Genomic DNA, 12,361 nt, shown 5'->3' with positions numbered 1-12,361 from the left:
GGGATGATTATTGGTGAAGAGCAGACATCTGGATGAAGAGTACATTTACTCTTTCTTACATTTCTGGACAGAGCACAAAAACACACCTGCCGCTGAATTGGGAAGAATGGAACGGTGAATCGTAGTCTATGTCACAGCTGCAGGACAGCCATGTCCTCCATATCATTGTTTACTTTTTCTTAGTGGTGTTATTTCTAATTATGTGACACTGGGAAATACTCTGAGCAAAAGCAATAAACTGCATGCCTACTGGGAGATGATTTGGTTAAGGATGGATTCTTCTGTGTGGTCACCAATCCATACTTTACAAAATGTGTGATTTTATTTGTCTAGATTTATGAAGTCTTATTATTTAATACCAATTTGTCATGGTTTAAGGGAATTGTTTGAATATTTTCATGTACGAAGTACACTTTATTATGGTCTATGATCTGCTATGGTGGCCCTGTAGGGATCCTCCTATTGGGCAGTTTCAGAGTCCCTTTACAATGTATGGATTTTAACATGTTAGAAACATTTAAGTTATTTCCAGGAATTACATTTTATTTATTTTTCTTTTTTCTTTTTTGGAAAAACTAAAGGTGAACCCTGTCATATAAGCAAATTATTGAGTTGTCTAGGATAGAGAGAGCCCTTCTATATTACAAAGCGTCTGTAGGATGAGGTGCCAGAGATTTAGTTCCCTAAGGGAGCTAGAAACACTAGAGGCAGTGATGGCAAGATGTGGATGATTATGTTAATATTTTAAATAAACATCTTGTTTACATACTTGTGTATTGTGTATTTATCAGGTTCTCTAACTTGTTCCTCATTTAGCTAAACTTGGTTTTATTGATTCATGTTAATCTTTAGGGGGTTCAGAGAACATTTCTTTTGCATATAAACAACAAAATACAAGCTTCTTGTTGTTCTGGCCGACTCCTTATTTCTGCTTATGACCCAAAAATTTTTTTTGTCCAACTAAGGCTGCCAAATGTTCAGTTATATTTAATTTAACTTAAGGCTATAAGCAATCTTGAGTGCTTATTCCTATAACCTCAGATAAACAACCCAACACCAACAATACCCCATGACCCCAAATAACAATACAGTCAAATGTATGTGTATAGGGCTGTTGGCACAGCTTTAGTTATAAACCACCAGGACCATCAAAAGAACACCACATTACCTTTAAACAACCTGCCAGCTACAGAGCTGTGTGACCCAGTGAGCGGTTCCTCCACACACACACATTACCATGAATCAGTCCGTTCCCGGCCATCAGCCGTCTTCTGGACACATCTCCCCAAGCCCCACCAGATTGGAACAGCATCACCGCCGCTGTGACAATACAAAAAGGGACAACACGACAAGGTTAACACGCCAAAACATACGTGAACTATCGACTGAGTCCCAGAATCGGGGAGGTGGGAAAACATGAGCCGTGTCCAACATTCAGAATGGGAAAGAGTTAAGTCACCTCTTTCCTTTAACCCCCAAGCCTACAGCAATGTTGCACAAACTTCTGAATAGGAAAGGGTGCTGACCGCCAACTTAACGCCTAGGCCAGTCATGCCCCCTTAATTTTGGGAATTTTCTATTTTTCCTAAATATATAATGCCGCTAACCATACAATTTGCTAAAAAAAAGAATACTAAAAAAAAAATAATACAAAATATTTTTTAATCATAGTTTCTATTTAAGAAGCCTATATACTCAGTGACAATAACTTATAGACAATAACATAAAAATTCTTCTACACAAAATCCCTTTCCTACATTAAGGCGAGATCGAGTCATAAAATTAATGATCCTAGTGACAGATAAACTACTTATTTGGCCAAAATGGTACAAGCTATTGATGTTTCACTTAGACATAATGGGCCTGGCACAGACTAACACAGGAAAACAATTAGTACATGGAAAAAAGAAAAGTAGGTTATGAATACTTAAAGGTATTATTTTCTGTAGAGAAATGTTATTGGTGGGTAATAAAATATGGGAAAGGATTTCTTCTACAAAGTACCTTCTCTACTATCAAATGCGTCTAAATATAGACAAATATAATTAATCTTTCTTAAAACTATTCTGTTGTATTTTCTAAAATAGGGGATATTAGTAATGATTAACCATTAAAAAGGAAATACATGTTGTTCAGATGCCAGATGAAATTAGGATGTTGTTTCATATGGGCAGGCAATGGCTGGAACCTTCAGGCGTTGGGGTCAATAAAGCTGAGCGTCCCCCCTTCCAGCCCCTGTGGTAAGATATGCCAGGAACTTTGTAGAAAAGTACCATAGGGCTAGACGGCAAGCTCATGAGCAGGGTCCTCAACCCCTGTTGTATCTGTAGAGTATGTGAAAATGTATATTTGTTATGTATTTGTTAACAACCCCATTTCAAGTTTTACAGGGCTGTGTAATATGTTGGCACTTGATCAATAAAGGATAATAATAATAATAACACACAATATGCAATACATACACATTCACACTAACACTCACTAACATATACACATATTTATGTAAACCCACAAATGGACACATACACACGCCTGCTAACACATGTTCACACTAACGCATACACACACTCTAACACAAACACACAAATCGGACCACCCGTTTAAAAAACTCTGGACCTGCATATAGGCAGCTTTGCTACATAACTTTAGGATAACATTTTGCACATCCCACAATTTCTTTCCTTCTTTTACTACTACTAGTGGTAGTCTATCCCAGCTACAGTGAAGTCTGTTCATGTTATCCCTTAGACTTGCACCATCTAAATTTACATCATGCCCACTAATTATATATTAATGCAGCTATGGACTTTATAGTACATTAACAATAACAATGTGTCAAGGTGACCCGTTGGACAAAACAGTATGCCCAGCCTTTTTTTGTTGTAGCAGCATGGGGATCTCTCATTTTTGCAGAAGCCGGCATTGTTGGCTCTATGCTCCAGTGTAACATTCAACCGAGACCCTTATGGGATCTTTATCCAAGGGATCAATCAGGGAATGCTTCTGAAGATAAAGTAGTTTATTATTCAGCAGTGGTGCCTACTCTGTAAACGAAATCCTCGAGCTAAACTGCTATTTTTCACTAATAATTATTATATGTATTTGTATGGCTTCAAAAGAAGGCCCTGCTTTGACCTGAAAAAATGTCGTGGATACACAAAACGCAGAAATGGGAATCATGGTTTAACAAACACCTAGTAAAGAATGAAAAAAGCTCTGGTCTTTAAGGTAGAAAAAACTCTTGGTCCTGAAGAGGCAGATACTTCCTAGTTGACCCACTCCCTTCTTTACCTTTCCTAGTCTCTGCAGCTCTTCCCCATACGACCACTGACTTATTAATCTATACCTTCAGTTAACTTCACGTTTCACCATCGTTCTCCTCTACCTTCTTTTTTTCTCCTGCTCTTACATGTCATGCCGTCTTCCATGTCCTTTTTATTTCACTGGTACCTGGACCAGTTGTACGTCAATGAATGGATTCTGTGTTTTTTAGGTATCACTTTCTACCGACAAGATTCAGATTGTTTATACATTACAAAGGGTTTAAAACCAAAGAAGTTGGCTTATCCAATTTCAGACAGCAGCGCCAGCTTGTAGATGGGACAGTATGGTTTCAGACAAGCATTTCTTAACAATGCAGACAGCTCTGTGTTCCCATCTGTTCCGCCAGATCCTGAACAGTAGCTGAAGTTTCACTTTGTCATTATTTATTCAAACGACTCTATTTCTTCAATGGCGGTATCAGATCACTAAAAAAGGCTACGTGGACAGAAGTACAGGAAATAGTAACATAACAAAAATATATCAATAATATTAAATGTAATGCAATGTATTTATTTTAGTTATTTAAAAAGTGATTTCCCAGGAAAAATACATTAAGATTTCTCTAATTTAAAAAAAGTCCACAAGCAGTTTTATTGATATATATAAAAATTAAGAAAAAAATAGATGTAAGGTGTAAATAGCCATAATCTAAGACCAGCATTAACATTTACTGCACAACATGTTTCCTTAGAGGGGGTTCCAGGCGAGAGTTGTTCCGGTATAGAGAGCCAATCCTAGGATACAGTTTCACGAGAGCTTGTCAGTATGGAGACCAAAAGACCAATTGGGATCCAGCCACATCCCAAGATACTTGTAAGAACGTACCTGGGTCAGGTTATAACAGGATTGGTCTTGATTTTATTTGAGGACTATTTAATCAAAGTAGTTTAGCCTTTATCCCAAAGAACATGAACATAGTTTTGAGTGTTGAGGAATAGTTTGTTGTTCGCTATCCACTTTTCAACCTCAGAAAACTGATCCTGTAGCACGTTTCCACTTATGATAGTCCTGCTTGCATAAATGATGGTATCATCAGCATACATATGCACGTTTACTGGAGCGGGTAGATCATTTATAAATAGCGAGAACAGCAGGGACCCAAGGATGGATCCTTGAAACATTCCACACTTAATCGGCAACGAAAGGAAGGAAGCCCTGGCAACGGAGACGTACTGAGTTCTATCAGATAGGAAGGACCGAAACCAGCCGAGCGACTGCTCATTTATAGCACGAGGAAAAGGTTGCTGTAATTAAAATGACCTTTTTCTAATTTGGGGGAAGGAATTGAAGAGGTATATGCATGGTGCCACTCTTAGATCTTCCTGTTTTTATATATGTTTTTCTAATAAGCAAACTACTGTAACACTTACAAATCTGGGATACTGAACGAGTACACCACATGGCGTGTAAAAAAAATCAATTCAATGGAGAGAAACTAATAATACATAAAGCAGAAGCGTCCAGGTAAGCTTGTTCCATGGCAAAATAGAGTTTCTAGTGATTGTTCTACATTCACCACTTAACAAAATTGCTGTTTTGACATTCCATAAAATATTTATCAACCTCTTTTACCACTAGCAACCGATTTATGTAACCAGGTAACCCCCAATATTAACATTTTATCCCGGATAGCAATGGTTTCCTCTAACCCACTATTAACTTTTGAAATTATTTAACTACACAGTGCCCAATATAGTATGGACTCCTGTGGGGACACGTACCATATAGCCTTTTGGCTACGATCAAGTGAGAACCTGTGTGAGATCAGAGCTTGATCCTCTGGCCTTAAAGTCGAGACAACCTGAGACCACCCCAGGGGGGCAAACATGGGGTACTCCATGTTTTCTAATTTGGTATTCCCTTATTAAGTGTTTCTGCAAATTCCTGTTCTCTGTGAATATAAGCAACTTATTGAGTTGTCTTAGAAAGCCTCTGTAGGATGAGGTGCCAGAGACCCAGTCCCCTAAGGGAGCTAGAAATGCTAGATGCAGCAATGGCAAGGCTTTAATGATCTCCCCAAACCCTTCTGGGCAAGAACCTGGGTTTGTACTGGATACGTGCTGGCCAGGATGTACCTTTTGGGCTCCCCTCTTTGGAGAGAGAGAGAGAGAGAGGAGGATGCATATCCCTTAGGTACCCCTTTATATTACATATGTAACGGCTACTTCTAGTGAGTCCTCGCTCCCCGTTTACTTAGCTTATCTTGAACGTCACGTATGTTTCATTGGTATGTATTGATAATGTATATTTTATTGGCGCATCCATACACAGTACATCGGCCCTACTCATTCATTATTCGGCGACGCTCACCTGCATGTCAATCAAAGCAGAGAGGCGTGGCCAGAATTACATCACTTCGTTGGAGCAGCTGTTTAGATGACACTGAGCAGGAACGTACCAAACACGAAGTAGAGTGTTTACTAATAAAGTAAATCCCCCAATAACTTTCATGTATAAGAGAAAAATGTGTGTTCCTTTGGAATCAGTAGAAATATAGCGGAAATGATAGCAAAATATCCAGTGTGTAGAGGCTATATATCCGCTGAGACAAATGCCGCTTCCATTTCTTTGCAGCGCACCCCTCGCGCAAACAGCTAGTGTTATAGTCCTCAAAGAGGAGGGCTTGTTTTCTTTATCTGACTGTGCGAACTTATATCCCTCCGCCAGGGTCGGGAGCTCCCGGAAGAGCCGTGAACAGATTCTGCCGCCGGCCTCGACTAGAATTTTGTTATTATTTTCGAAGGGCTGATTTATTTTTCTTTTGTTTTCGTTGTTACTGGCGGCGGCCATAACTGTCACCGCTCCCGAGCCTTCTTATTGTTAATTTATTGGCGGTAACTGTAACAAATGTCGACCCCAGCTAGACGGCGCCTGATGCGGGACTTCAAGAGGTAACAGGGTGCTAAAAAAATGGCGACTCTTTGTGGGTGTCCGGTGTGTGTGTGGTGGGGGGTGGATGGGCTCGCTGTTAGGGTTTAATGAGCGGTAAATGAGGTGAGACGGAGTCGGATCCAGTCTGGGGTGTATTAATAGGCCGGAGTGTGATATGTGCTTTAACATACGTGTGTATTTATCACAGGCTACAGGAGGATCCCCCCGCAGGAGTGAGCGGAGCCCCCTCTGAGAACAACATCATGGTCTGGAACGCAGTCATTTTCGGGTATGGTGACGCCCGGAACAGGGTGTTCGTATACGCCCCTCCCCCTGCTTGAGTGACACAAGAGGCCACACTGTTACTGTATTGTTACACCCCCTGTAATCACCCCTATTATGGTCCTAAATAAGAACCAGCTTCCTGTTTATCAAAATAAGGAGTCCTGTTGATAATGACCCAAGATATTTATAAATTGTGATCTTGTCTCCTACAGTCTTATACCTTGCTGTGTATGACACCCCTTAAGAAAGTTAATTGGAACACCTCACATAGTTACACATACAATATTATTCCCCTCTTCAACTCCTTCTCTGTGTTGAACTTTGCCTGTATGTCTGTTTATAAATATATAAAAAGTTTTGCATCAGTTCAGTGGTATGGTCCTTGTTTCCATAGTGCCATCAAAATATAGATCAAAACTGATGACAGGCGATCGTCTTCAATTCCAAGGTCACCCCAAGGAACTCTAAAACAATAAGTTAATTTTAAGCCTTCTGAAATATACCTGTCTAGCGTGCTGATCTTGATCCTCAGACATGTATTATTTCCACTAAGGAGCCTGTCTGGACAGCTGTCCCGAGTAATGAATCAATCTGTAATCTTATGGATTTATAGCTGCAATATTTGAATAACTAGAATTATAAAACTGACATAAAGGTGAACCTGAGCCTGACTTGTCATCAAGGCAATAATCTTTAAGAATCAGCAGAATTATCTCCGTCTCGGGGTCCTGCTGTGTGATTCTTGAGAACGTGCTCTGCACTTTGGTAGCACGCTACATATCTTACGTTGAGTTTAAAACAGAAACCACACATTCATTTCCTTAATCATTCTTTCATTCCTTTTTGTTTTTAGACCTGAGGGAACGCCATTTGAAGATGGTAAGCACAGTAAAAATTATTTTTTTTTATGCCGCTCTGTGTATATTTAAAACACTTCCTGCAATTCCATTGCAACGCTATTGCAAAGGAAGTCTCCAGTTAGCGTAGTAGTAATTGCCATGGAAACAGTGAGCTTTTATGTCTTCTAAGAGTGATATCTACTCGTATTTAACTGAACATTTTTACGGTTTCCGAACCTATATGGAAAAACAAGATTTAGGCGATTGGATCCTGCTATCTGAACCAATAAAAAGAAAAATAACTACTGATTAGCATTAGATTTGCTGATTTCACTGCTTATATAAACATGATAAATGTTAAGCTAGACACACAAGTGTGGGGGGGGGGGACTCTAGATAATGACTACTGCAGCAATAACTGTAAAGTGTGACTGGCTGTTTGGCATGTGGGTCATTTCCCTCTAACAATATTGCATAAATAGGTCTTTTCAAAGAAATAGAAATTGGACAAATAAAAGCCTTTATTAGACTGAAAAAGGAATCAACCTATAACTTCTGTTCTGAATGTATTTGATCTTCGCTTTATATGTAGTCAGGAAAATACATTTTAATTTGGAAAGCGTGAGTTCTATTATGATGACTGTCCTTCCTTGATGTTTGATGCCATTCCGATGCATGCCTTCTGCAAAGTGTTTTGCGTAGTTAAATGTATAATATATACACGCATAGATAATAAGCGCATGCTGACTAGCTTAAAATAGTTTGTAGTGTTTTTCACTGTTATTATTTTTTATATTTTGACAGGGACTTTTAAACTTACAATAGAATTCACAGAAGAATACCCAAATAAACCACCAACGGTTAGATTTGTGTCTAAAATGTTTCATCCTAATGGTAAGTCTTGTATTTTGTTTATTTCCCACAAGAAGGGATATGCTTCAGACTAGACAATGTCATGTGTAATGTACAGGAAGAAGATAAAAACCACATTTGCTCAAATACACAGCTTTTTATGTAAAAACACCAACTACAACTTACATGAGTAAGAAGAAAATCCCATAAAGTGTTTAACCCCTTAAGGACAACAACATCTGTGATGTATCAGCAATGTCACCTAAATGTCTTCGCAATGGCCAAATGTCGGTACGAAGCTCTGTTTTTGTGTGGGGCAAATTAATTTTTCGTAACCTTTTTAGTAATGTGAAGTACTTAATAAATCCAAAAATAATGTGATGGCACCTTTAGCTTGAGTCTATTTCAATGGTAACTGAAACCCAACTTGTTGTAATAAGCCATATTTCCACAGTAGCTCTGCAACGTTTTTAATATAATGGGGAATCAGTAGTAACTACCAAAGACGATCTGCAGTTAGTATCTCTCGCTACAAAAAAAATGTATAGTTTTAAATCTGTGGGGTGAGTTTTAAGAAATCCCCATATTACTGTCCTGCAAATCCCCTGGTTAGTGAATAAACCTCACAAACGGTGTCTTCACTCTATCTCGCTGGAGCCAAGGAGCCATATGCGTCTGGCACTGATATATTTTATATTTCATCTGTTGATTTATATTGAATCATCACAGTCTGTGCCGGCATATATGAACGAGTACATATTGACTGCTCCGAACTGGAATGCTGACACTCAGAAGCAATATGGCCGTTACTTATACTGGTTGCCCAAGCTGCTGGACTGCATCCTTTGAGCTGAAATTGCATGACATCTGGCATTACCAGAGTGGAGGAAAATACATTGTTAAAGAATATATATATATATATATATATATATATTTTTTTTTTATTATCCACTGTATTTTTTTCTTAGCTCATTAAAATAACTTTTTATTTCCCCCTCCGTTTCATACAGTATATGCTGATGGCAGTATATGTTTGGACATTCTTCAGAATCGCTGGAGTCCAACTTATGACGTGTCTTCAATATTAACCTCTATACAGGTTGGTTCTGTAACATTTGTGTTGTCCTGATGAGGTAGCAGAGGCATTATAGGGACTAGAATTTGCTCACATTTCCCCCAAAACCTTTTCTTTTCTTCTCTTCTCTAAATCTAGTCATTGCTGGATGAACCAAACCCTAACAGTCCTGCAAACAGCCAAGCTGCCCAGTTATACCAGGAAAACAAACGGGAATATGAAAAGAGGGTGTCTGCAATAGTAGAACAGAGCTGGCGTGACTGTTGACCCCGGCCCTTGTATATGAACACTCTGATCAGGAGGAAAATATATATATGAAGTGTCTGAGTGATCTTCCTCTTACTAGAATCTCTTCATTTACATTGACCGCAAAGTGGCTGTTGTGCTGTCACCGCCTTCCTTACCCCAGCTGATGCTTTTTTTTGTTTTTTGTTTGTTTTGTCCCCTTTTGGACACCTGAAAACATTCATGTATGAATCAAATGTACTGTATGTGGGTTACTTGCAAAACTGTAGCAACATTATATATTATATATATATATATAATTTTAATTTTCATGCAACAGTTTCCAAATCTCTGGTTGATCTTTATTCACTGTAGTTGTGTGTATTTTAATACAAAGGTGTGTGCTGTATGTATATAAACATACACAAGGTAGTTTTGACAGTAGTGGAAAAGGGTCTGCCAGCGAAAAGGTCCACATTGAGCATAGACCGAATTACATACAGTGCAAAGACATGGCTGTACTAAAGCATTTTAAAAGGAGCTTTTCACTATGTTTGTGGAGTTGAGGGAAGGTTATTTAAGAAACATCAATTTTTTAAAGTTCTTAACCCCTGCTGTCCATCTCTGTATGTGATGGTTTGTAGTCCCTCTAGTTGTTAATGGTGTCTGCGTGTCTAAGTATGTACCATGGAAGAAAGCAGAGCTGTCCAATGCACCCAAACCTCAAAGGGTTAAAAAATAAACAAAATGTTGATGTTACGGCGACGCATGCCAAACTGCTCGATTCTCTACTGAGAAGTATTTCCCATGGATTAAAAAAATGAAATGTGAAACGGACCATAACATTTTGACAGCAAAAATGTTGCACACAACCGACAGGTTTTAAAATACTTACCCTTCCTCTGCTAACAACCATCCCTTACCACAGAAAACATACCCGCATTCTCTTTTGACCCCTTTGTGTATGTGATGATTTTTTTTTCTTTTTCTACCCTTTCTCCACTTAAGACTTCCAGTTTTTCCTTTTGCATATAAAAGCAAGTATTTTTGTGGATTTTGCACAAAACTATGGAATTTTGATTTTGCACAAGTAACCCATGTAAAGCTGTACATTCTCTAAACTTGTAAATAAAAGTGTAATCTACCAAAGTACAACAAGGATGAATTGTCTTACTTTTTTCCTTCTATTTAAGAATGTGTGTGTATATGTATGATACACACATACACTATGTGGACAAAAGTATTGGGACACACCTCTATTATTGAATTCAGGTGTTTCAATCAGACCCATTGCAGCAGATGTATAAAATCAAGCACCTAGCCATGCAGTCTGCATTTACAAACATTTGTGACAAAAATGGGTCGCTCTGAAGAGCTCAGTGAATTCTCAGTACTGTGATAGGACGCCACCTTTCAGTTCATGAAATTTCATTGGAAGGTTTAGGAACAGCAAGCACGAGTCATATGACCACGTAGAGTCACCGAGTGCTGACATGCATGATGCATAAAAGTCGCCGATGCTTTACTGATTTCATAGCTGAAGATTTCCAAACTTTCAGTGGCATTAATATCAGCACAAAAACTGCGGCGGGAGAGTCGTGGAATGGGTTTCTATGGCCAAGCAGCTGTATGCAAGCCTCACATCACCAAGTACAATGCCAAGCATGGGATCGAGTGGTGTAACGCTGGGTTTGGTGAATGACAGGAGACCGATACTAGCTGCATTATGCCAACAGTAAAGTTTGGTTTAGGGCAGGGCTCGACAAATTTGTTGTGAATCTAAGCGCCAGCTAAAAAAGTTAGGAGCCAGGATTTAAACTAACAGTTGGTTAGGAGTGATCTGATCATCATCATCAGCCCACTTACTAAGCTCACAGCATTTGACCTGGAAGCACCCTAGACTTTCAGGTCAGTGCGGTTTTGTTTTTTTTATATATATATATATTTTTTTTATTTTTTTTAACGCTTTCAATGCTGATGTTCCATTGGAGCACAGCATTGACTGATATTTAGTCCCGACAAGCTTGTGGGGACAAATGTTAACCCCTGCAATGCCACGCATGTGTTATACACAATTGTGGAATTGAAGGGGTTAACGCTGCACTGTTGCTCTCAGGGAGCGATCAGGCAGCAGAGGGGTGCTGGGACTGGTCTCCACACTCATGTGGAGACCGAAGAACCCTCTCCCCCTGTCCCTGAAGCTGCCTCTGGGACGCAATTACTGGTCTATAGACCAGCCATTGCAGGGGGAGTCTCTGATGACTGCTGTAGGCTTCCATGCCTACAGGAATCATCAAAGGGCTTGTGGGGGCTCGTTTTTGCTGTTGCTGGCCTGTCTGGACGCTTCCAGGCAGACCACCAGCAGCAGAGCCCCGTACAAAACGGGAATTAACCCCTAAAATGCCGCAATCGCGGCATTGAAGGGGTTAACGCTGCACTTTCGCTCTCATGGAGCGATCAGGCAGCAGGGGGGGTGTTGTGTCAGCACTCAACCCCCTTTCCTGAAGCTGCCTGTGGTTTCAGCCTACAGAATCACTCCGTGGGAGTGATCTCAGGCTCAGGGGTGGGCTCTGAGTGGCTGTGCTGTCTGCCCAACCAAAGTTGGTGTGGAAAAAAAATTAAAAAGGTTTCTTCTGACTCTATATGTACAAAAAACTCACAATTTGCATTCATAACATCTGCCAAGAACAGTCATGCCCTACACACACATAGGTTTGTCATGCTTATGGGACATTACAGGGTCACTTTTTTTTAATTGGAATTTTTGTCATTATCCACATATTTTTTTGGGGAGGTGGGGAATAAAATGTAAGCAAATTTGACTTGAAAACATTTACTAGTTAATTATTGCTGCACTGCTGCAGAAGATCGTGGCAGGAGAGTGGATTTA

At 39.5% G+C, this 12,361-nt stretch overlaps 1 protein-coding gene across 2 annotated transcripts; it reads left to right on the top strand.

Annotated features, from left to right (window-relative positions):
* The first annotated feature begins 6,171 nt into the window (after positions 1-6,171).
* Positions 6,172-9,513, top strand: LOC149298160 (ubiquitin-conjugating enzyme E2 A). 2 transcript variants are annotated; one of them, XM_089487713.1, is made up of 6 exons: positions 6,172-6,215; positions 6,404-6,484; positions 7,334-7,359; positions 8,124-8,213; positions 9,182-9,270; positions 9,385-9,513. In XM_089487713.1, exons 1-6 carry the CDS (start codon positions 6,172-6,174, stop codon positions 9,511-9,513), a joined length of 459 nt encoding a protein of 152 aa, XP_089343839.1. The 2 variants fall into 2 exon arrangements, with proteins under 2 accessions (XP_089343839.1, XP_089343840.1); XM_089487714.1 differs by lacking the exon at positions 8,124-8,213.
* Positions 9,514-12,361: the final 2,848 nt, after the last annotated feature.

The sequence above is a fragment of the Sceloporus occidentalis genome, unplaced genomic scaffold, assembly GCF_023333645.1.
Source record: "Sceloporus occidentalis isolate IW3139 unplaced genomic scaffold, rSceOcc1.0.p SCAF_34, whole genome shotgun sequence".
In the NCBI taxonomy this organism is placed as follows: Eukaryota; Metazoa; Chordata; class Lepidosauria; order Squamata; family Phrynosomatidae; genus Sceloporus; species Sceloporus occidentalis.
The sequence above is the reverse complement of the archived record's forward strand: the minus strand, read 5'-3'. Positions and strand labels throughout refer to the sequence as shown.